The 26271-nt window shown below is 38.6% G+C and overlaps 1 protein-coding gene across 1 annotated transcript in view; it reads right to left on the bottom strand.

Moving 5' to 3' along the window:
- Positions 1-5579: 5579 nt before the first annotated feature.
- GRM7 (glutamate metabotropic receptor 7) overlaps positions 5580-26271 on the bottom strand; it is an 822804-nt gene continuing 802112 nt past the window's right edge. Inside the window, 2 exon segments of the mRNA XM_030307293.1 lie at positions 5580-5666; positions 11009-11255. Coding sequence (XP_030163153.1) covers positions 5596-5666; positions 11009-11255 — 318 coding nt within the window. The 3' untranslated portion in view covers positions 5580-5595.

The following is a 26271-nucleotide window of genomic DNA, read 5'->3' as shown; positions in this document are numbered from 1 at the left end:
TTAAAATGCTCTTCAGCTGGCCAGCCAGCGTGGAGTTACCTGTCGAAGTTAATCATATGGAGTGGTTCATGTATCAGGAAGTATGAGCCTATCTGTCCCACAGCAGTCTCGCTGAGTGACTGATAACATTCTGTGTCAATTTCACCAAGCCGAAAGACTATTACTGACCCATCAAAAGACCAAAGTGACCCATCTCGAAAATAGAGTCTGTTGTACCTAGAGAAAAGGTTGCCCGACTTCATTGGCAATCTAGATGTCATTCCTTCCAACTTTGATGGTTTACGGTAACCAAAAAATGTAACCACATAAAAAAAGGAGAAAGCAAAGCCAATTAAAATAGAAAGATGATTAGGGACTAACAGTCCTACCTCATATATGCACATCCTTTATAAAGGAAGGCTTTTATTTACACGATTCCATTCAAGCTTCATGGTATTCCCCTGGAGAAGAGCATGCTCCCATCTTACACCAGAGGAAACTGAAGATCACATAGGATATGACTTATCCAAGATCACAGAGGTTCGTGAGGTGATAAAGCTTATGCTACCTCAAATAGGAGAGCCACCATTAGGGGCTTAGCCCAGTTTTCCTTTTTCTTGGCCAGAGAAAAGAAGCAGCACACACAAGGTCATAACCAATACTTGGACCAACACTTACGTGAAGTGGGATTGCTGATTCTTGTCATGTTCTTCTAAGTGTTTGGGTCACTTCAGCAAGAACAGGCTTTGGACACATTTGCTCAGTCCTCTTAGTGCAAGCTGGGGTCCTCAGAGGTTACTCTGAAAGAAGGCAGCAATATAAAGGGAATTCAAAACTAATCTTACACTTGAAAAGAAAAAAATAATGAGAATATTCATGTGGATTGTAAAGAGAAATAATGATTACCTTTGATTCCTAGAGAAAGTTAATTTAAAATGCATCCAAGTTCCATTGTACAGCCAAAAAAAAAAAAAAAAAATCTGCGAAGCTGAGACATGTCTTTAGAAGGCAGAAATAAGAGTCACCGTCACTTGAGTCCTGAGAGGATGCTCATTCCAGTAATTGGGAAGAAGAAAGATTGTACAGATTAACTGACTTTGGTTTAGGATACACTGTTTTCTTTTTAAATGCAAATGATACTTGAGGCCTAAAAGACAAAATCTGTCCTAAATGCCAGTCTCTAAAAAATTTAAAAAAAAATTTAAAAGCACTTAATAATCAGAAAACAATGAAATTGATAATATTTTTGTTTTTACCAAATTAGAAGTGCTAACTACTTAAGCAAGTGCATAGGATCCATTTCCAGTGGTAAATTTGAAGTTCATGTGCCCTTTGAAACACAAATAGGGTATCAGTAGTCCATAAAAGGAAAGAAGTGGGCATAAAACTTTGTTGGTTTTATACACAGGGTTAGCTCATAAAAAGACATCTTAATTACACAAATGCAGATATAGCATTGATTGTCAGTTTTAAGAGTTTTATGTAATAACTACGGCATAGTTTTGACCTGCGACATCAGGGTAAAAAAAAAAAAAAATGCCTTTCAAGGCAGTTTATAACTTTTAGAGGTTTTATCTGGAAGAATACAGTTCTACTTGCTGAGTCTGTCGATGCGGAATTTTGTTATTATGTGTACATAATGTGTTCTAGGTAAGTTTAGGAGCCTTTAGTATGTGAGGTATAATACTCCAGTCAATCCATGCACATTTTCTGAGAACCTAGTATTTGCCAGGCCCTTTGCTACAGGCACAAAGACACAGGTGACTCAGTCCCTCTACACACCAGCTGCTTTCCTGCATGTCATTCCCTGCAACTGTCTGCCTCAAAACATAATATTCCAGCCTCACAGAACTGCCTTCTAGTCTCACCATATACCATATTCTTTTGTACGCTGGGTTCTTTGTGCATATTTGTTTTCTGCCTTTTGTGACTTTTCTTTATGGTTGCCTAGAGTCCTTCATCATTTGAGACCAGCTCAAACAAAACCTGGGTGATGCTCTCCACCTATAGCTTGCTAGCACTTGGCATAGACCTCTTCTAAGAGGCATTGCCAATCTGAATGATCATTTCTTACCTTCGAGTCTTCCATCAGATCTGGGCTCCCTGAGGGTATCGTTCGCTTCTGTCCCCAATTCCTAGTCTGTCCAGGGCTGGCCCAGAGGAGTGGTGCTTGACAAACATTTCTTTGATGGACCCAACTTAAAAATGCCCTTAGCGTTCACAAATCCTGGCCAGATGATGTGCTGCCGTGATTAAATGTAAAACTTGACACAATTGTCATGGCTTTTGGGCATGATGTAAAAGTGTTTTATGCTAAGGGTACATATTCTAGCCATGTGAATTTTCATCCCATTCTTTAAGTTAACCTGAAGATGTAGAACTGAGGTGGCAAATGCTAATTGCTTTTTAAGGATGCTGAGATGTCAGGCCCCAAGGAGAGAAATAATGGTATTTCACAGAACTCTTAGGTAGAAAGAAACAGGCCAACAAGATTTATAGCTGCATTTATTTCTAAGGTGATTCTATGTCAAAGGTCGGGTAACATACATTCTGTGCTATCCTATACTTACAGAGTGTTTTCAAAATGGATTTTAAATTGACAGTGTCTCAAGTTAGTGCAGAGATATCACACTGAAGGTGAAAGAGGGGCGGGGGGCGGGGAGCTTAACATGATACAAAAACTTGGTCACACAGTTCCAAAAAGCTTTAAGATGTAAGATAACCCCATTATGGTAATTATAAGAGACGAGATTATTGATTTTTTTCACAATACCAGTTAATAAATTAGTGAAATGTCAATAATATTAGAACCAGCGCACTTGCTAGGAGGAACATACGTTGTAAAAACAAGACTCAGGGCTATTACTTGCAAGCCTGAATTAAGTTCAAGTTTTAAAATCAGAACACCATCCAGTGGTGTGAAAATTTACTTCCTAACAAAACAACCTGTTTCCTGACCTGGTGATGATGCCAGATTGATTGTGTTTCTATTGCTTAATTGCGTTTTAAAATAAATGTCATTAGATTGATAACCCTCTGCAGGGCTTTAAAATCCACAAACATTCAGACAAGAGATGCCAGGAGGACTGATTCAGTCGATGTCTGGCCTGTGGTGTTTGTCAGAGACAGGATGTCGAGTGTGTTTTCAAGCCACATTAGGTTCTGTTCTGTCTGAATTTGGACCTGCTTCCTTCAACCCCCTACAAGTAGGTTCCTGCTTGGAGAGTCTGCCTTTGCTAGAGTGTGGGGGCTGAAACAAGTCTTACTAGCCCAGTAGTACATATTGTTTACTCTTGAATCTACAAAATTTCCTTTACTGTTTTGTCTTCCTAAAAACAATGTAGATATGGATTTGAACACACAACTTTATGTGACTTTCTCCATTGTTCTGCTGAGATTTCCTGTCTTACTGTAACCTGAAAAGGCAAATCACTCCCCTTTTCAAGTAAATGTAACTTAGACCAAATTCCCAATTATTTAAAATTTTTATTATTTATTTTGAGAGAGAGAAAGAAAGCGCATGTGCACGTGCAAGCAGGGGAGGGGCAGACAGAAGGACAGAAAGAGTCCCAAGCAGGCTCTGTGCCATCAGTGCACAGCCCCATACAGGGCTTGAACTCAGGAACCAAGAGATCATGACCTGAGCGGAGATCAAAAGTCTGACGCCTGACCAACTATGCCACCAAGGCGCCCCCAACTTCCCAATTATTTTTTTTTAAGTAGCAGTATGAGATCATTATCATTAGTGTGTAGAGACACCTTTACATTGGCAGAAAAGGAGAGCACCCAATCACAATCTTTGAAACAAGAAAATCCTAGTCAAAACTTTATTCTGAAACAGCACATCCTAAAAGTATTTTTTAACTGAAGAACATTTTCATCTTGTATCCTTTAACCCAAAAGGCATCAACTCTGAATGGAGCTAAAGAGAATTTTTAATGGATTGAGATTAATTCTATCATTTTCACCCAGGGAAAATTCCTTCTCTTTTATTCTCAGGGAGTCTCATGTAAACGGAGTGTTCAAGTGATGAGTTGCAGTGTTTTGACAAGCCCTTGGTGTACAAAAACTTGAAATCTCACTGGAATTCCACTATATATTCACTGGGAGGAAAGAATGCCCTATTTAAAAACTAGGACAGATCATGTTGATATGGAAAAAGGAAATAAGTATGTGAACAATATATCCTAAATTAAAGACTGAGTTGCAGGCACCCATCTAAAATCAACAGGAAATGTAATTACTCTGAAAGTACTCTTGTCCTATCTTATAGTGGTGCTAAATGCCCCATTAAAAATAAATTAAATAAATAAATAAATAAATAAATAAATAAATAAATACAAGACACACAGCAATGATCTGATAAAAGTTCTATGTTAGCAACATAGAAACAAGGAAGACTAGCCTCTATTAGGAAGCACTATTTCCCCCTCCCATGATAGGACCTCTCCACTCTCTCTTGGAATCTTTCTACAGATTGGTTTCTCTATTTTGTAGCACAATACCAGGTTTAAAAGCAGATCAAAAGGCAACCTTTCATTCACAGCCACCACATGATTTTAATAACTTTGCTCCATATTTTCCACTGTTTGTTTTTCCACAGTTGGGAATACTTTGACTCCATCTGGATAAGGATGTTTGTCAATACAAGGGTTGTTTTGCACTATATTAAACTATTGTGAAGGCTAAAGGGTGGAAGTGTGCTACTAATAATAAATAACAAAATAATAATAAAGTCACAGCATATATGTTTTAGTGGGAGCCTCAAATAATAAACTTCAGTGATGAACCAATGATTACTTCTATGCCTGCTCATTCCTGTGTCTAGTTCACATATCACACCATTCACCATTTCTCTAAGCTATTAGTTTGAACACCTTTGGTATTTATTGATAATTCCTGGGTTTGACTAACATTAAGACTCATTTTACACTCTTGAGGTCTTTCCTTGAAGCTTTCCTTGCTCAGTGTCACATGTTATGACTGCAGTTGGTTCCATGCTTCTCTAAGGCAGAACTATGAGCCACAGATCATCTTCAACACACTATCAAGCCCATCCGGCAATGCCTTTGTGTCACTTTGCTGTAAAGAAGGAACTGAGACTATTTTGCGTTTAAGATGGTAAGGCCATTTGTTATTTTTTGAATGAATACATTTCTGGGAATGTATTTAATAAAAATAAACCAGAACAAAGGTTTTTGCTAGGCTTGTAAAACATTCCCCTTCCTTCCCTGTAAGTTGCCACATCAGCTTCTAAAACCAGAGCATGACAGCACACATTTAAAAATAATCTCTCACCATCAGTAGTTTTAAAGTAGACCATATAACAGAGTGACCAGCACCAATTCCACCACTGTTGGCTACTTGCTCAGCAAAGACAAATGTATACACATCCACACACATGTTCTCCAGAAAAGAAATCAAGTCTGTGACCTGTAGCAGCTGTCTGCACTATGCTGAGCAAACAGATTGTCTTTGAAAACACGTTTCATCATATAAATGATTTATAGGTAATCATGCAGTTTTCATGGAAACATTTCTTTTCTCAGTAGAGACAAGAACATACAAATAAATAAAAATTAGATTGTTTCTTACCTTTTAGAAAGCAGGCAAAAGCTATACTGTTGGTGGGATAGTGTACCAAGTAACAGACTTTTGTACACTCTTTCTTACTGGTGGTATACAGTCTACAGGAAAAGTAAATATATAGGTATGTATAAAATAATTGTGCAAACAATATTCCTTTTATTCTTTTTTTTTCCCGTTTGGAGAAGAGGCTGCCATAGAGACCCTGGACATTATGCCCACTCTTTCAGTGGGTTCAAAAGACCTTGGGTAGACCAGTTCACCACAATTCAGGTACCTCTGAACATGGGAGTGCCTCTTGATTTAAGGCAGTCAGGGTTTAGTTCCTCAAGCTGGAGCAGTTGGGGGAGCCAGCTCCCAGATAATTTATTTATGTGGTCAGAGTTTTCTTTCCATTGCCATCCTCCCTTTTTTTCTCTCATCCTAGTCCAGCTATAGTGACCAGCCTGCATGGTTAGTCCAGCAGGATGAAACAGCATAATGTTGAGAATGTTAGAGATCCAAACAAATGAAGAAGCAAAACAAAACAAAAACCATAACAAAATAGCACAGCACAGGAGCGTGTTCCAGAATTTTCTAGGCATCATTACTTATGTAGGGTTTGGTGCCCACATCCATTTTCCAACAGTTTGAGTTTTTTTTTTTTCTTAATCAAATGCCTCCTTATATTGACAACTCAACTATTTTATGTAATAATTCCCTTGGAGAACAACAGAAATTTTCATGTATATGTTTTCCCTATAGTAGGTGCAAAAAAATGGTAGTAAAAAAAACAGCATCAGAATATAAACTTGTATTTAAAATATCTTATTTTAGCTTTTCTATTTTAGGCACAAATTATTCTTCTAAAACATGCTTTATCATAGAACGTGCTCATTGGCCTAGTGTATGTCTAGCCTCTTTCTCAGAGTTAATCAGTCATACATTCTCATATCCAAGAAGGAGGTGTCCCAAGCTGTCCACCTGCCTGACATCTCTGGTTGCTACTGACCTTCCAGAGTCTAAACTATCTGCAACCAATCCAGATACTTGAGGACTTTCTCTGCACTACCTGGGGGCATTGGCTTAGAAAATGGATGGCAGTTTAGGACAAAGATAGCTTAGGGCTGCTTATAATTTTGCCCTGTGATCCTTTACAAGGATAGCATCTGAAACAGAGGATAATTTGCAGAGCATCTTCTGGTTCTGACCAGTCCAGGTGAGGGAGGCAACAATTCTTATCCACCCATCCCTATAAAGCCATGCTGCCTCAGTTAATATTGTTCATCCAACTGGAAAAGGGTCCTGCTGGCCATCAATAAGCCATGTCCCAAGCACAATGAGGTCTTCTTTTTTATTTGTCATCTACACGTTTGCCATGAACATAAATCTGCCAAGTAGCAATAGAAACTATAAGGAAACATGCTGAATTCAGGCTGCAGATGCAAGAACCAGAGGTTGAGGTGCCCTTCTTCTTAGAAAGGAATGTGGAGAAGGCATCATGGTGGCCAGATCTAAAGCTATCTGAAGTAGGTCAGGTTCTTCTTATCGTCTAGCAACAGAAATCTTGTTTGTGTAAATAAAAATTCAACAAGTAGCTGAGCTACACCCCTATACACCCTACAATTTTTCAATCTGAATGCAGAAGCCCTTGCCCAGCTCTGAATATCTAATGTCAGTAGTGCACAGATAATGTTACAATTTTAAGATTTACTCTTTGTGTACACGCAAATTTTTCTTTTCAACAATGGAATACTAATGGAAGAAGCAACCTTAGAGGAAAACTGAGCTTCTTGGGGAAAACCCAGGCAGTGCTGGGGCAGTTGTAATTTCTGCCCATGGTAAGCCAACAAGCAAATTCATTTTTATATAGACATGTAGTTGCAATGTGCAGTTGGATGAGGAGAAGCATGCATGCACCAGATGGCAAGCTGCAATGACGGAGCAGAGCTGTTCAAAATGAAAACACTCAAGACTGAAATACATTGAGACTAACTGTTTAGAGCAACAATGGATAAAGGGACATTTCTGCTTCATTATTTACTTTGCGGCTTATACTATAAACCCATCTTCCTCTCAGATACCCTCCCTCAGAGAATAGCGGATAGGATGTCCCCTTTGGAAAGACATGGTCCTGTTTCAAGTATATGGTCTGTGCTTTTGTTTCTTTTTAACCCGACAGCTTAATTTCAGCATATAATTCCTTTGTCTCTGTTATTAATGCTTAGAAATTTGATACTATTTGAGCTATATTTGATATTAAATAGAATATAATATTCCTTTGCATGAGCGTAGTCTTACTGTTTATTTTCATTAATTGAACTTTTCATTACTGCTCTTACCCTACATACATACATTTTTGCATTGGTCAGGACTGGCTTTCTGAATATAATTACTATCTATGATACCACTATTTCCAGATTAGTGTCTCCTTTTGGATCATTTAAAATAACTAATTGACTGCATTTTTATCTCATCTCAAATGTTTCATCCCTTGAAGTTGACTTTGTCCCAGGTCAACATCACTGCTAAAACTTTGGGAGGCATTTCCAGTATGTGTCCTAGATAAAATATTGCCTATTAAGACATAATAATTTCCAGAGATGAGCTTTCTGATATAGTAGCCAAAACCACAGATGGCTATTTAAATTGAAATTACTTAAAATAGTGTATTTCTTTAGTTAAGTAACCGTATTTCAAGTGCTGGTTTGCCACATATGACTAGAACATTTCTATCACTGCAGCTGGGTCATCAAAAACCCCAATGTTTGGAGGTACATGAATCTCCTCCTATGGTTCAGCAAATATCTATTCAAATTACTTCTGTTATTTTAGGGAGTGTCTACACAAAACCAAAAGAACTAAAATGGTTTTTAAATTGTTTTGGACTGCTTGTAAGACAAGGACTCTATTTGATTTCATTTTCCCCTCTGGGCTGTTTACCTTTGCTCTGTGTAGACACCAAAAAATCATTGACAAAACCCAATGAAACTTTTTCATGGGAAGGCACCAAGTGAATTCCAAACAGAATAGTTGTCAGGATTGGCATTAGATAATAAGTTATTTATATTTTTAAGTAAGTATGATGAGGCCTCTACCTGGGCAGCCTTCTTTGAGCTCAAGTTACTCCTATCTTTGTAGATAACACAGCAAGTAATAATAGATTTCACAGCACATTTAACTCAAGAGTCTGCCACAGACATCATTTATATTCTTTATATGCAACTTGAATCACCAGTTGAGGAAACCAAAAGAGTAATTTCTGCTTTGGAATTATGACATGCTCCTTAGGTTCTAAGAAATAGAACAGCAAAGAGAAGCAGGCATGGATTTGAGACTCAGACCTGGGTTTCAGTCCAACCTTCACTGTTAACTATATGTGTGACTTTGGTAATGGCACTTAATCTCACTAAGCCTAGGTTTCTTCAGTGAAAAGCAATTCTCATTCTACAGAGTTACTGTGAGGGGTAAGAGATCTTCCACACAAAGCATTTTGGATTAATACCTATTTCAAAGTGTAGCTATTGCGAGCATTATTAGTCATATTAATATTGCTATTAGTGTTAGCTATTAGTGTTAGTGTTAGCATTTTACAACCATTATCCTATCCAAAACAGCTTCAACAAGGATAGAACCTAATCATTAAAAGTTAATAACAGTACAAATGTTGTTTGAAAGCTAATTATTTTTAAGTAGCGAAGTACTGAGTTGTCTAAATTCAAAACTTCTAACTTGCTCATTTTTTTCCAATACATATAGACTTTTGATCATATATTCCACTTACTGATTTTTGGACACATCTACTTAAATGCTTTGGGGCATTAGTTCTGTCTACCTCCATACAGCCTTGAACTGTAACCATCGCATCTACATTTACTTTTAGGCAGAACTTTCTGCCTTTTAAGGAATAAAAGGACAATAACAATTGATATATTATTTTTCAGATACATAATACGTTATGGCATCCTTATTACATAAGTATTATTATCTTACATAAGTATTATTATCTCCATTCCAAACATGAAGATGCTGAGCTTTAAGAAAGCTCAGGGATTCTCAAAGCCACACAGCTGGGAAGTGGAGTGGATGGGATTTGAACCCAGGTCTGTCTCAACCCGAAGCCTCTTCCTATGTCACATGAATTACCACAGGATTCGCCATCCACTTCCCCTCCTCTCTATTGACCATTTGCTCTGAAGACACAAGAACAGAGCCTATACATTTGGTTTCTCCTTGCTCATACTGTGGTCCTTGTCTTTCCTCTTGCCTTGTCCCAGAATCCCTTCTATTAGAGGGTCAAAATAAAGCCCACGGTGTTGTTAACAAGCCTTTGGTACCTTGTCTATGTATTTTCAAAGAGTTTCACAGTATTCACTCAGCCAACTGCTTAGAAATGGAGATGAGCCAAGATCATGGATCTCTGAACAGGATTTGTCAAAAACAAACTCTGTTGCCTCCTGCTCTTTAAAGATCTCTCTCTTCCTTGCAGAGTACAAAGGATTACCTCAGAGTTCTTAGAATAGGGATTCCTTTCTGCTTGGCAAAGTTGATAACTGAAAAATGTCTTGAATGATTTAACGGACAACCTGAATCCCCCTCTACTTTAAAAACAGGAAGTATGAGAATCTGCCACATTCTGTCTGGAACTGGTCAACTTGTTCCTAGAAAACAAATACTGGAAGTAGTATTTTTAATCTAAAATGCACTCTTACCACCATACTGTTAGTAAAATTAGCAAGTGGGTATTCTATGCATTTAACCTCTAGTTACACGGTCTTATTTTCTAAAAAAGTATGTCCATCTTTTTGTAGTCATTTGCAGGCTACCCAGGGGTTGCAGATATAAGCATATCAAATGTAACATTTCACCCTTTATCCCCTCCCTAATGTTTTGTCTTAGATGTTTTCCCTATGTGGGGGTGTCATGAGCATGGTGGTAGATGGCCTATATAATTGGGTGTTTTCTTGTTTCTAGAAAGCTTGCTTAGTAAAGAATCCTAATGCTCTCCACATTCACATTCCAGTGAAAGGAGTTTTGCTTTCTGAGTTATTAAATATTCCAGTTTCCTTCCCACTACTACAGTTTAATCAAGTGTTAAAATTTCCCTACTGGGAAGTTGTTTCTCTAATAGGGAGAGAGCAAGAAATGTGGGTCACATCCCGACAGGTATGTTTACGTCACTTGAAGTGTTTGGTTACCAAAGGATAAGAAGGAAGGGAAGGGGGAGATTTCACACTTCAGAAGCAGAGCCTCTAAAAGCTTTTTTTCTCATAGGGAGCAAAAATGACATGAGGCCAAGAATGAGGCAAACTCTTAAGAGCAGAAGTTCGCATTTATCCAGGAACCCACTCAGTTAAGACAAGGATGGACATAATATTTCTGCAAGGAGAGGCAGGCTGATCCCACAGTTCCTAGAGCTTCCTGATGTAGTAGGGGAAGATGAAAGGAAAGGAAAGTTACTTACTGTTTGGGTCTACGTTTTCACAGAGTTCTGTTTTTGCCTCCCCGTTGGGTCTGTCACTGGGTTTGTGTGACAGCCGTGAAGACATGGTGGCTGCTGTGACTACCGCCTTGAAGCTTCGCTTCCGTTTCTGGACATTGAGTTCAGGGTGGAAAATGATGATGTACACTTTCGGCATGTATAGCATCCCCAGCGCCACTGATGCACTTAGGTTCATGGAGATTGTAAGTGTGGTAGTTTGTATGTAGAGCTAGGAGACACAACACACAAGACACTATTACAAATAAAATGACTGCAAAGGAAGTCTGAATACTTAACACAATGTCAAGAATGACTCTGGCTAGGAGAGAGAGCATAGCAATCTCCAGGGCCTTCTCATAAAAAAAAAAAAAAAAAAAAAAAAAAAAAAAAAAGAAGTCAGAATGACCCTGCACATTTATCAGAGAATTTGTGCATATATTTAACTGATGGAATGCCTTTGGGTGAATCCATGTGCATGCTTGTCCTGGAGAAGTCTCCAAAATAAAGTTCAGAGTAGATCTTTAGTCAGATTTGAAACACTTCCATCACAATGGCAGATGAATATGAAGATATGAAAACCATAGAAATTTGTGTAAGGTGGTTATTTTTTATCCCCTATATGTACACAAAAGGATTAACACTATATGATTTCTTGCTCCACAAAGACCCTGGGACCTTTGAAAGTCATGTTAGTATATGTCCCTTTTTGCATTACTATTTTTTTGAACAGATCACCTTCACCATACCTACAAAGTAGTGAGTTAAGGTCCCCTGAAAAGCCCTTGTTGCTTAGTTCTGACTTACAAAACACCAATGGCGAGGAAGTGAGATCTAGTGATGTTGGCTTGTCCAATCGTCCAATTGACAAATTGCTAATATAAGGCAAAAACCATTCTGACACTGTATTATTTGTTGTTTGGATGGTGTCTCCATAACTATCCTGTCTCCTTTCACTTCTTTGAAAAATAAGCAAACAACCATTCAGTTACTGCTCAGTGTGTTAAATCATTGCCTTGGTTATAAACTTGAAAAGGTGATGGTTGATGACGGGTGTGGGAAATTGTAATATCAGCAAGGCAGAAGCTCCTTGCCTTTGTCCAGTTATGTTTATGAAGTGCCCTCTTTAGTGATCCAGAACCGCACCTCTATATATTTACATATGTTTTCATTTTACATGACTACTAAAGGCTAGATTAAATAGGAAGTGATGGATGTGTTAATTAACTTGATGTGGTAATCATTTTTCAATTATACATATTAAATCATCACATTGTATGCCTTACCTTTTTAAGGTTGTATATAATTTTTGTCAATCATAACCTAGTAAAGCTATAAATAAATGAAAACATTCATCCATCCATAAAATTTCAATTACATTAAAAAATGAATAAATACCATAGCCTTTTATGTCAGTGGAAAACTGACAATATATTCAATCATGGTATTCCACAACTATGCCTTTCTATTGATCAGGGAATAAAATCTCCACCCTTAGTAGAGTCTATGAGGCCCCATGTGGTCTGCCCCCTGCCAACTTTGTCAGACTAATTTGCCACCACTTTTCCCCCCACCCTTCTCCTCAGGTCACCATCCATATGGGTACTCTTTTAGGTCTTGAAGATGCTGTGCTCATTCAATCACAGAATCTTTTATACATGGGATATTTCTTTATTCTTGTTTTCCTCTGTATGGAATGATTTTCTTCTGCTTCTTACAGCATGCATCCTAGGCTGCCCTCACCTACAGCCTCAAAGTTTAGGCCAGCTTCTTTGCTTATACACCCACAGAACTGTTGTCTTTATATCATTGGTCTCCACTTGTAATTATACACCCCTTGCCCCAATCTTTTGCCCATCTCTCTGACTAGTCTACAAGTACCCTGAAGGCAGGAATATGTGTCTGTAGTACATCGTCGTGTCTGTAGTACTGGCAAACAGTAGGCACTTAAATAAACATGATAGATGAGTTCACTTGTTTGTATAATGGATGTCTTTTCCTACCTATGACTTACTGGTCAAACAGCCTTTCTTTAAACATACAAGAATTTGTTTCAGACCTATTGGCTGCCTGGATATTTCTGTAATATTTTTCAAACAGGCTCTGGTGAAGAAATTAAGAGAGACTTTGCCATCTCATGTGGAAGGAATACAGTTTTCCAAAAAAACATTAATTTGAATGTGCATGTCTTTGAATGGTTTTAAGGAACTGCCAGGGGCTAACTGTATAATACATAATGAATGTAAAATAGAAAGACAAAACAGTATTGAAGTAATGATCCTTTTGGTTGTGAATCAGACCATATTTTAAAAGCTCATCTTTTCCTATCAGAATGCTTGTAGTCTTTGAACTCCATTCCAACATGCCAGCCTACACTATTTAAGAAAGGCTACCATGGTCACAAGGCTTTATGAACCCAGGCAATGTTGGTTGCTTCCCTTGTGGTCCCTGATGTTATCCTACTGAGGACTTTGCAAACCGTAGCTTAGCAGTACAAAAAAGAAAATATAATTTGACCTATGGGACCTTTGGTTTTGTTTCTCTTTCTCTGTTCATGAGCAAATTTTACAGTTGAAGAAATCAACTGTATAGATTTAAATTCTAGGGGGCGCCTGGGTGGCGCAGTTGGTTAAGCGTCCGACTTCAGCCAGGTCATGATCTCGCGGTCCATGAGTTCGAGCCCTGCGTCAGGCTCTGGGCTGATGGCTCAGAGCCTGGAGCCTGTTTCCGATTCTGTGTCTCCCTCTCTCTCTGCCCCTCCCTCGTTCATGCTCTGTCTGTCTCTGTCCCAAAAATAAATAAACGTTGGAAAAAAAATTAAAAAAAAATTCTGACATTCATCTTATAGAGTGTTTGATTTCATTATTCTCTGACTAGGGCCCATTGGGACTTGGTATTTTGTTTTGAAAGTTTTGCAGTCTTGGGGTGCCTGGGTGGCTCAAATGGTTAAGCACTGACTTCGGCTCAGGTCATGATCTCATGGTTCATGGGTTCAAGCCACGCTTCGGGCTCAGTGATGACAGCTCACAGCCTGGAGCCTGCTTTGGATTCTGTGTCCCCCTTTTTCTCTGCCCCTCCCCTGCTTGTGCTCTCTCTCTGTCTCTCAAAAATAAATAAATGTTAAAAAAATTTTTGCAGTCTCTGATGACACTTCAGAACTATGTGAAAACCAACATTAATATCACTGATCAAATTCCTACTTCCATATTTCCTCTTTACACTTCATAGTGTTTAAGAATGAGTGGTCTGGAGTTAGTCTGAGTTCAACTTTCATTTACTAGTTCTGTGACCTAGGGCAAATAATTTGCCCTCTCTATGCCTCAGCTTTTGCATCTGTAAATGGGGATGCTAATAACAGTACCTACCTCACAATGCTGTGTTGATGATTAAATGAGTAAGTATTTGTAAAGTATTTAGAATCATACCTAGAAATACTATAAAATTATTTTGGAATAAGTACATAGATATGTAGGCTTTAGTCTACAGATATCCAAGAGGTACTGGTCCTCAAAGATTCAACCCCACCAAGCCCCAAGAAAGGACCCACGTCACTTTTTGGCCTTTGGTGGGAGGATCACCTTTTGACTCTTTTTATTTCAGCATCAACTCTTAGTACATTCTTTTGGCAAGTTGTAATGTATTTATTTTTAGTCTCGAGGCTTTTCCTGTTTTACCTGATGTTTATTGTAAAATACATTACCCTGTTTAATCCTGAGTTTTTGACATTTTATCTTTTTTCAAATTTCTTTAGAGATATCAAGGAATCAGTGCCAATTTGGTCTCCTTCATCAAAACATAGAGGCCCTTGATACATAGTTTTACTGAGATTAGGCCTGTTCCCAGGGCAGGCATTCAACTAAGCCTCATGGCATTCTGGCTGTCTGAGGATAATCCCCAGTCGAGCAATCTCCCCACCTTGGCCAATCCTCCATGACTCAAGCCTATGGGAAGGATGCAGATTGCCTTGGAGTTTCCATATGTTTTGATCATTAAGGCTTAATTTTATCATTACCCTAAATGAATTTGCAGAATCTAGTTTCTGTTCCTTGGTTGAACGTGGCTTTTCTAACACCTATCATATATAATTCAGCTTTTAGAACAAGAGCATTTAGGCAAGGAATTTGCAGTCAAGCCAACAAAGAGCTTTGCATATATTCTAGAATAGTTTTTCTAAAGTCTGATCCATAGAATTTGGGGCTGTAAATATGCTCTCTGTCCCTCAGCTTCCTCAATCGTCAAATAAAGACAATAATAGTTCCTACCTTATATGGTGGTTTTGAACATCTAATTAATATATGAAAAATGTTTAGTGTAAGGTCTAGGAAATAAGTAGCCATGAAATGTTAACTACTATTTATATTCTGCCTAATATTTATTTATATTAGGTTATTAGGGTATAGATCTCAAGATAAGGCTTCCTCTGTAACCATTTTCATATATTTTATATTAAAATTATTTTAATGTTTATTTTTGTGAGAGAAAGAGACAGAGCATGAGTGGGGGAGGGGCAGGAGAGGGAGACACAGAATCCAAAGCATGCTCCAGGCTCTGAGCTGTCAGTGCAGAGACTGACATGAGGCTCAAACCCATGAACCATGAGATCGTGACCTGAGCCAAAATTGGACATTTAGTCGATTGAGCCACCCAGGCACCCCTAAACTTTTTACATATGTCTTATTGATTAACTAGGTTGTAGTGTCTAAAACACCAGGCCTATTTAAATCTGGTCTAACTGAAATGTACCAGTAAGTATATTGTTAGGGTATACAGATATATGCTTAACTTAATTCCAGGCAAACCTCATCTGAATCTTCTCCATGTACTTTTTCATCTTGGTCTAAGTTCATTATCAGATAAAATGCTAATGTATACTGTGAGATGTCATTATAGTTTTGTAACATGGTAGCATTGGGATTAGTTGAGTTCTCCTTGTCTTTTTATTGTTAAGTTACTAAGAAATTTGAAAAATGGTTGGATAGTGCTCATGAGCAACTTTGAGGTTTGCCAACTCTTCACTGTGAGTTTCAGAATCGGTGTATTTGAACACTATTTTGAGAGATTTCAAGGCAAGGTATTAATAGTTGTAATAGTGACAGGTTTCAAACTTTGAAAATTATAGTATCTGCAATACTGTCCAAAGAATAACAAAAAGAAAGAAGTAAGGAAAAAAATCTTCAGGGCACAGACACAGATACAAAACTAGAACTATCAGGAAAAACTCAGTGTCAGATTTTTGGGTTCATCCAAATACTCTCATCATTATTGCTGATGTCCTAGAAGTCTATACTACACAAATGAACTAACTGTATATTTGTACTAATGAATTACCATCTTTATGTGTATAACACTTCAATTGGAAGAAGAGTTCTGGGACTGTTTGATGGCATTAAACCATTGATAGGAGATTATTAACTCATGACCACATGCTGTAAATTCACTGTTGTATTTTGCAGATAGATTCTGTGAAAGATGCCTTACTTTTTGGTGCATTCATCCACATATTGGTTCTCCATTTTTAGTGAGATACTAGCAAGTGCCTGCACTGGCCCAAACACTAAGTGTACCATTGTGAGGATGATAGGCATTTTCCCTCCATGAGGGTGCCATATTATAGTAGCAGGAGTAAGGCAATCAAGAACCAACTAATTCCTAATGCATTAATTGTTCACCAAATCCTGTTTCATACAATGTATATTTGCCCCTGTTTTCTCCTCCTCTTGGCATTTCCTCTGCTGACATGTTGTGCCTCTGACACCTTATTTATATTTGATACTTAATCCAGTGGTCCCTTCTACATAAAGCATTCCCTATGTCTCCAGTCAAGTCATTTCTCCTGTTAGCCACTTTCAAAGGTACACTCCAAAGAGCACATAACCTGATCTGCTCAGAAGAGTACAGCCAGTTAGTTGGGCTTTAACACTTGCTTTGAAAATGCAAATTCATCCCTTGGAGACTTATATATTAGGGAACAATTTGAGTATAACACAAAGTGCATGTCTCCACGTGTGATTTCTTCCCCACGAAATTCTGGATAAGCACAGTAAACGGCATCCAGCTGTACCCAGCCATGCGGGAATACACAAAATGGACACACACACACACACACACACACACACACACACACACCTCAAACACCTTCCTGTGTCCCCCTTGCACAATTTTATAATAAATCACAAGCAGCACACTTCTGGCAATTGCATCCACAAGCAAACTTTAACTCCTTTTTTAAAGATAAAATGCCATATTTATTGTAACATTTATGCATTTCTTCATTGAAATTGTGTAAAACCATGCCACCATTTTCATTAGATTTCTTTCTTTAAAAAAAGTCACTGGTGATGTTTTTGAGGATTGTGTCCATAACCCATTTTTTTCCCATAAATCTTGTGTTTTTATTGCACAATTTTGCATAATATGGTAATTTGTAAGGACATATATGTCACATTGTAGCAGAAATGACTAGATAATAAGCACAATGACTACTAAAAGTGTGCACTTACTAAATTCTGGTTGAACAAAAAGTTCACTTGAAGCAAATATCCTTGGCATTCACCATTGTTTTAAGAAAAGTTATTATTTGTAGTCTGTTAGTATTATTATTTGTGTGTCCCCGTTTCCTTATTTCTAGAGTAGAGATAATAATGGTACCTATCTTTGGAGGTTGTTGGGATCAAATGGGTTGACCACTGTGAAATACACAGAAGTGTGTACAGCACATATCAAGCACTCAATCAAGTGTATTAGTGTCTGTTTATTGGCTATAACATAAAATAGTTTTCCACGCTGTTTTTCTTCATATTATCTTAATACATTTCAAGGTGATGATCTTTCTTAGGAAATGTGAATCGCAGCCTTTTGGAGGGAGAGGCGTTTCATTAAGTTTGCTTCTATTTTGTTTGAAAGTATTCTCAAACCACTATTTTATCTGTCATTGACTTTCATGAAAAATAATAAATTTTGTGCATTCCCAAGTGACAGTTGGGAATTGGGACAAGAAGGCCTTAATGGAGTCTTTAAGTGGGATGAGAGACCTGTACCTCATGACATCCCAAAGTCTTTGTAACAAAAATGAAAAATGTGTCTGATGGACTCACAGTAAAGATGAAGGATATGTTATTGCCTGACGGAAGTTTGGAACATTCATAGGACTAAAGTGAAATGAAAGTTCCTGACAGTTAAGACCAGTGTTTTCCATCCTTACCACCTGCATGCCTTGTTTCCTAATTAGAGTAACCATGTTTTTGAGAAAAAAAAATGACATATGGTTGGTGACGGGACAAGATGTTTGCAGTGGGACTTGCTCAGTCATCTGGGGGGTCAACATATTGAGGGCTCTTGCTCATACTGAGTTATCAAGTAAAACATGATGATAAAAGCATTCAGGATAATTATGGGGCAAATCTTGCTTTGTTGGAGTAGAGTCACATCTTCTAAAAGAATGACATTACAGAAAGAGTAAGATCTTTGTCATTAGAACTGATTTAAAATCTTGGCCCCAGATTGTTGGTTGGTGACTTTGGACAAGGTATTTCACCTCTGGCAAGTGACATTCAAAATTCAAGCCCTAGCAATTTGTTATCAGAGTCTCTGATATATAACCTTTCCTTACTCTACCACTACCATGGAGATCTTCTCACTATTGGAAGATTAAAAGGTATCATGTGAATAGTAGCGCACAGGGTCTGGAATAGGGTGGGTGCTCAGGAAATGCAGGTGTATTTATTAGAGTAGATGGCCCCATCTTCCGCAGATAATTTTCATGCTATTCTCTTTAGACCTCCTATCTTTGATGAGGTAATAAAAAGGGGAGAGAGGTGGGATATACATAACGAGATACACACACCAAAGAGCATAGGCCACATTTTGTGGATAGGTGTCTGGCATAGAAGTATAAATAATGAAGGCAATCAGATGATTATTGGACAAGATGTAGTTTTACTGTGTTTTGTTACCGTCATTTAGTATTTCTAGGCAGACATGATACATCTACACACAATTACATTCTTTATTTAGATGGACATAAGACAAACACTGCTGGTGAATGTAAATCAATTTTTAGGATAAGTGATTGTGTCATGCTTGAAATCACCCACACCTCAGTTCCTTGCTCTTCTGACCAGAAGCCTGGTGCTGTGTTTATTCCAGTGAGTTGCTGGTAGTGCAAGTGACCACGTTTGGTAATTTCAGTGTTTTGTTCCCTACGACATCCTCAAAAACTGCAGACCACCTCAAGAGCCATTTCTTCCAGGCAGTCACTTCAGATTGTGCCAGACAGATAGAAGTATAGCCTCCACACACTGATACACACAGTTTCTTTCCTCCACCAGCTCTCTGACTCCTCAATTTTGATTTCAAGATATTTTTCCCCCTATAAGTCAGAAGATTTGCTCTTTTATATATAGACAGTCCTGGCACCATTTCCCCTGTTGTGTATCTAAAAGGATATTTACCATTCCTGCTGGTTTGAGATTCCCCACAATTGTTAGGTCGATGCCTTGCAGTGATTTAACATACAAAGGTAAAACGTTTTCTTCAGTCAGCCTGGAGAGATACACTTCTGCCAGATTCCATTGGCTTCCTTTGAACTCTTGGCCACATTCATCAGGAGTAAACCTACCAGCATTTTTATAGGAAGCAACATCAAATTCTTATAATGTGAAAATGTTTGTTTGCATCTCACTGGGGAATACATTAGGTAAACTATGATGATGTTCTGTATGACTTTGCAAATAAACAAAGTAGATTTAAAAAAAATAAGTCTGAACTTAAAGTATTCTGTTTATAAAGTTGTCACTTGGAATGTCATTGGAGTTTCTGTAAGTGCTAAGCTGTGTAATCTTGCCCACTCTTAAAGTCATTTTTGTAGTTCTAATGAACATAAAGAGATAGAAATCAAATGAAAATATTGATGTCAAATTAATAGCTAAAAGAAAGAGATAATCTTTGCATTTATTGGGCATAGTCCATGTGTTTTAAGTTGGACTTGTAAAGTGTTCACTGAAACTGGACCTAAGAGTGTCATTGACAAGACAAAGCCAGGCTCTTACTAAAAGAAAGTGCATTCTTATCTCAGTTTTCAAACCATTGACAATGGCTCTCTGTTGAACTTTGACAAGTTTTGATCATCCTAATCATATAGCTTTCTCCTTTCTCTCTTTAGTTCTGGCTGTTATTTCTGTTGATCTTCCTCTGTTCCTTTTGGACTGTATCCTTCCTGTCTTGCTGCTGAGCAATGGTACCTTTCTTTTTGCCCTTCAAATTCATTTCCCCTTCCATTAACTCAGTCTTCCATATATTATCTTTGCTTCTCTGCTTTTCCACTGCCACCTGTGTGGCGGTGTGTAAGTAAATAGAAGCAGGCCCCTGAACCTCTGCCATGGTGGTAGCATGCACTGGCACCCACTGCCACCCCTGGCTGATGGGCAAAACACTTCAACAGCTAGAAAGTAAGCCAGCTGAATTGCCCATGGAGGGGTACCTTATTCTCTGAACTCCTCATGAAGGCCCTCAGCTGTGTAATGGTTTAAGCCCCAAAGGAGAAAATAATTGGAATGAAACTTAGAAAATTGTAGACAAATAGTTGCTCAAGCCTATGGCCCTAACTGGAACAGTGAGGGCTCTGAGATTAGGCAGAGAAATAATACCCATTCATTATGCCAAGAGAAATATAGCATAAGGGAGTGAGCCCAGGTAAGGAGTAGGGGCTGAGTGGTTCATGGTTTTCATCCTAACCTCACAAGATACCCTTTGCTTTGCTTCTGTTTGCAAGGTCTTGGGTCAGGGATCTCAAAACTGCTATTTCCTATCTACTTCCTCTCAAGCCTGCAGTCTGGTCTCCTTCATCACCTGCTCTGAGTTTGTCTTCCTAATTTTCCTGGACTCCTTACCAGGCATGAGAGATTTTTCCCAGGTGTCATTTATCTTTACAACTCAGTGCTGAGAGCAATGATTTTGGGGGCTTCACCTGTCCTGCTGCACCTGCTCAACTTACCATCACACATTTTATGAAGATAAAAATCCTCATCATGGCCCAGGGAACTCTGCAGGTACCCCTTCTGCCTTCCCTCACCTTCTCCAAACCTTCAAATGTGCAATGCTGTGTCCATCCTCAAGGCTTTTAAACATGGTGTTCCCTCTCCCTAAGATGCCATTCACACTCCTGGCTGCCTTTTAAGTCTGAGTCTCACTTCTCTGACTCTCAAATGTAAAATATGACCTTCCTCTCTTGCTTGCTCCTGGAACTTATCCTGCCCCTTCCTTATATTAATCACAATTGGTGAATGATTACTTATACGAGTGTTTATTTCAGAAATATCCTGTCAGTAGACTGCCCACATGAAGGCATGGACCATCCAGGCAGGTCCTGGAACATAGTAAATGCCCAAAGCATAGCAGGTGAACAAATGAATACAATCTAGGAGATACTGTGCAGCTGAGAACAGCAAAGTGTATGACCAGTGCACTGGAATTGCAGTCAGGAAATCTGGATTTGGATGCGGGCACTGTAGCTTACTAACAGTGATGGGATCTTGAGCACCTCACTTAGCCTTTCTAAGCTTAATATTGCTACTTACAAAGGGAGGTGAGTAATGGCGTCTATTCCAGATGTGACAAGGAAGAAATGACTTGTAAGTGGTCATAACTCTTTTTAATTTTTTTTTAATATTTTTGAGAGAGAGAGAGTGAGTGAGGGAGCATGAGTGGGGGAGGAGCAGAGAGACAGGGAGACACAGAATCCGAAGCAGGCTCCAGGCTTTGAGCTGTCAGCACAGAGCCCAATGTGGTCAAACTCACAAGCGGTGACATCATGACCTGAGCCGAAGTTGGATGCTTAACTGACTGAGCCACCAGGTGCCCCTAAGCAGTCATACTTCTTAAACTCTAAAGCCCTGGTCAAAGTGCTATGCTGGTAAAATTTATGCCTGTGTAGAACTGGGCAATGTAACCATGTCCAGAGGCTCTTTGTCTCTGAACAGTCATAACTGCTTCCCATTTTTTCAAATACTTTTTTTCCTCTAGCAATTTCAGTGGGTTCACTTCTTTCTCAAGTCATGGACCTGGGGCATTCCTGTGGCCCAGGCAGGGCATTCAGAGCTAATAAATAGAGAAGACAGAACATAGAGATCTGTTGTCTCATATAATAGGGAGAGAACCAGAATATTTTGTGGAAGTCAGGGAGGAACAGAACATTTAGAAGTGAGCAAATCAAAGGCAGGGACCATGTTTAATTTATCTTTGCACCCTCATTCCTGGTACAATGAACAAGTTCAATATATGTTTGATAAATGAGATGGTCTTCACTCATTTTACAAACTGAACCAAAATTCAAAGGCATTTACTCATCTTTATCTCTCAGCTCATCATGTCTCCCAGCCCATGGCCTCTTTCATATCCTTGAATATGCCATGCTCTAGTCTGCCACAGGGCCTTTGCCTATGCCCCCCCCCAACCTGGAATGTTTCCACATCCTACCTACCTTGTTTTACTTATTCTTTAGATCTCTATTCAAGCATCTATTCTTCATCCAGGACTTTTCTAACCAAAACTAGCTAATACCATCCTGTCATAAGCTTTCAAAGCAATCATAAGATTCATACCTAAACATGTCTGTGTGTGTGTGTGTGTGTGTGTGTGTGTGTGTGTGTGTGTATGATAAATATCTGTCTCTCCCACCGGGAAGTATGACTGTTTCTGTCTCATATTGTATCCTCAGTACCTAGCACTGTGGTGGGGGGTGAGGGCAAATACAAGTGACTTAACTGATATTGTTAGGGAAGTACGTCTTAGAGATACAGAAGTTGACATTGCATTTAGTCTTTGGCTCCATACGCGTCCTTATTCCGCAGGACAGAGTCAAAAGGGTACCTGGCAGGAAGGAGCAAATGTGATGTTCCCATGGACTTAAACTGCCTGTAAAAAATACTTTGCAAACCGTCCCAAGGGAGGAAAGGACTGTGTTGTCCTGGGGACTGCCACCTACATTTCTTAATCCTTCTTTCATGTGTTCACCAAAAGATAGATAGATAGATAGATAGATAGATAATAATTATCAAAAATGACTCCTTTGGACTCAGAAGGAACAATGAAAATCAATAACACTGCCCCTCTTGGAAGAATGAGAGTTTTTTCTTCAAAAAGCTTGGACTAACACCCAGGTTAGCACCTAATTGTCTCTTCACAAATGGAAAATGAAATGGTTGCTATGACAACTCAGTAAAGAGTGCATTTTTTTTTTTTTTTTTTATTTGACAAAAAGCCGCTGACTTTAACTTAACTGATAGCATATATGGATTTTGGTCTTGCAATTCTGATCATTCCTGAAATTTTTCAGAATCATCACTAAAGATCACTGAAAACATCCACCTTCTGTAGACAGTGTAATAGCTATGAAGAGGACATAAAAAGAGACATATTAGGAAGGAGAAATGAAAGAACATGGGATGGGTTGGGTGGGAAGAAGTAAGAGGAAGAGGAACCAAGGGATCCTTTTTTACATCCTCATTCCTTTTATGCAAACCACACGATAGTACTATACTAAATCACATCAGCACTGTCCAAACCCTAGAGTGGGTTTCAGCTCTCCTAAAAAAAAAAAAAAAAAAAAAAGTCCCCCCCACCCGCCCAAGTAAGAGTGGATTGACCAAAAATTTTTCCAAGAGATTTGAAGTGATAATGGCTTAATTAGATCCTTGGGCCCCCTTTGGGAGTGCTAGGACCTAGGCATTTAAACTAGTTTTATCTCTCCCAACCCAGTGAGCTCTGATCCTAATCTAGTCAACCACACAAAGCCAGTCCTTCACCCTTATTTATTTTTATGGTTAAGATTTCCTCTCCAAGCCTGTACCTTTCTTTTATTCCTACTTGGAATTCCTAACCTACCCTTTAACAAAAAAAAATCTACCTTCTTCAGAAAGTACAAAAGAGATCCATAAAATGGTTAAGAACAGGCATGTGAGTACACTGCTGTTTCTCCACCCCCCCCAAAAAAAAATCTATGTTCAAGAATAGATTGGAAATAATCTGTATTTCAATAATTTCAATATATGTTCAATAATCAATAATTTAGGAAAAAAATTCTAAAGGTCTGCTGTTTTATCTGACTCTTGAAACCATGTCACCATTTGATTATAATTCAAAGAAAATGAATGCTTGAATGTTAAAACATAATTTTTTTCAAGACAAATTCTCTGTTCAGTTTTGGCTTATGGAATCACCATATGCTATCTATGGGAAGGAAAATAAAACATGAAAGCTCTTGTCCCTAGTTTACTCGATGATGTCTACAGAGATTTCAGGCCCACACGTCAGAGTACCCTGCAGCAGACAGTTCTGAGAGGGCTATGGTCATTTATATACAACTAGACGTCCACTGTCTTTAATGTAGGGATCATCACCTTTGCCATCCTCATAGCTGCTGAGACAATTCAGCAGACATCTCAAGTAATATTGAGAATGGAACTTTCCCTGTGAAACCTGCCTCTGCACTAATTTTCTTCATTTCAGGAAGTGTTACCTCCATCTCCCTAGTTGCACAAATTGGAACCTTACGGGTTATTCTTGAATACTTGCCTTTCCCTCACATTGTACCCTTTATATTCAAGCTTTTAACCAGTTAGCTAATATTATCTGTAAAATATTTCTAGAATCTTTTCCCTTCTCACTGTATGCCCCCACCTTAAATATGTTTAACCAGTTAACACAAATTAGTACAGGGAACAGTGGTTACCATTTGTAAGTTCTCAGACTTAGCGACAATGATGATGTTAATGAAGATATGGTGATGCACTTTCACAGTGTTCCTGGGGTGCTACAGTAGCATCCCACCTGGTTTTACTACATCCATTTTTTGGCTCCCTTTAAGCAACTCTGCACAGAGTAGCCGGAATGATCTTTATAAAAACTGCAAATCAGATCACACGGTCCCCTGTAAAACATCTTTCAAAGACTTCATCTTGCCTTCTGGTATCTGGCCTGGCTACATTTACAACTTGTCAGTCTTTGTTGAATATGATTGATCTACACTGGCACTCTTGAATGTTCCAAGCTCATTTCTACCAAAGGGACTTAGCACACACCATTCTCTCTGTCCAGAATATTTTTTTTTTTGCCTCAGTTCTTCACCCAGGCAAATCTCTATCTATCTATCTATCTATCTATCTATCTATCTATCTATCTATCTATCTATCTATCTAGATATCTAAAGAGAGAGAGAGAGAGAGGGAGAGATAATCCCAAGCAGGCTGCGTATTGTTAGCGCAGAGCCTGATGTGGGGCTCAAACTCGTGAACTGTGAGATCACGATCTGACCTGAAACCAAGAGTCAGATGCTTACCTGACTGAGCTACCCAAGCACCCGTCACTCAGGTAACTCTGAACTCATCTTTTAGGTTCAACCTGCATGCATTTTTCTCTGACAGACTTTTTATGACTGTATGCTGCTCCACGAACTTGAGTTTTCTCCTTCCATGATGTTCTCTCATTGCAGCCTATTCTTTTTATTCATTGTATGTATTATAATCAATGAGCAACATAATCATGTATTCATTTATCTCTTCATCTCCTACTAGAATTCAAGCTTTATGATGGCAGGAATATACTCGTCACAAAAAAAGGACTTCAACAATATCTTTTTGAATCAATGAGGGAGGATAGCAGTTAAAATAATTCTAAAGTAAGGTATGAATATAAAGCATCCTAATGAGTAAAACTGACTTTGTTTGGGGGCTTCAAATATGTTTTGGGTAGATGTTTGTTCTTGACTGAGTATACTCAGAATATTGAGTAAATCCTGAGCTTCCAGAGAGGTCACATGATTCGTTGGGGTATCATTGTCATGAGGAACAAAGCTAAGCTGTAAGTCAAAGTCTTTTGACTCTAACAGCTCACTGTATTGTATCCACATTCAACTAAAAAGCCTATTTAATAAAAGAGTGTATCATAGAACTGTTTCATTTTTTATTCCCAAAGGCTTTAATTGCCAATGCTTAGAAAAACAAACACCTCTAAGTATTTCTTTTTTTTTTTTTTCAACGTTTTTTATTTTATTTTTTTTGGGACAGAGAGAGACAGAGCATGAACGGGGGAGGGGCAGAGAGAGAGGGAGACACAGAATCGGAAACAGGCTCCAGGCTCCGAGCCATCAGCCCAGAGCCTGACGTGGGGCTCGAACTCACGGACCGCGAGATCGTGACCTGGCTGAAATCGGACGCTTAACCGACTGCGCCACCCAGGCGCCCCAAACACCTCTA

This window comes from Lynx canadensis, chromosome A2, assembly GCF_007474595.2.
Source record: "Lynx canadensis isolate LIC74 chromosome A2, mLynCan4.pri.v2, whole genome shotgun sequence".
NCBI lineage: Eukaryota > Metazoa > Chordata > Mammalia > Carnivora > Felidae > Lynx > Lynx canadensis.
Note: the sequence above shows the minus strand (reverse complement) of the source record. Positions and strands in the feature narration are given on the sequence as shown.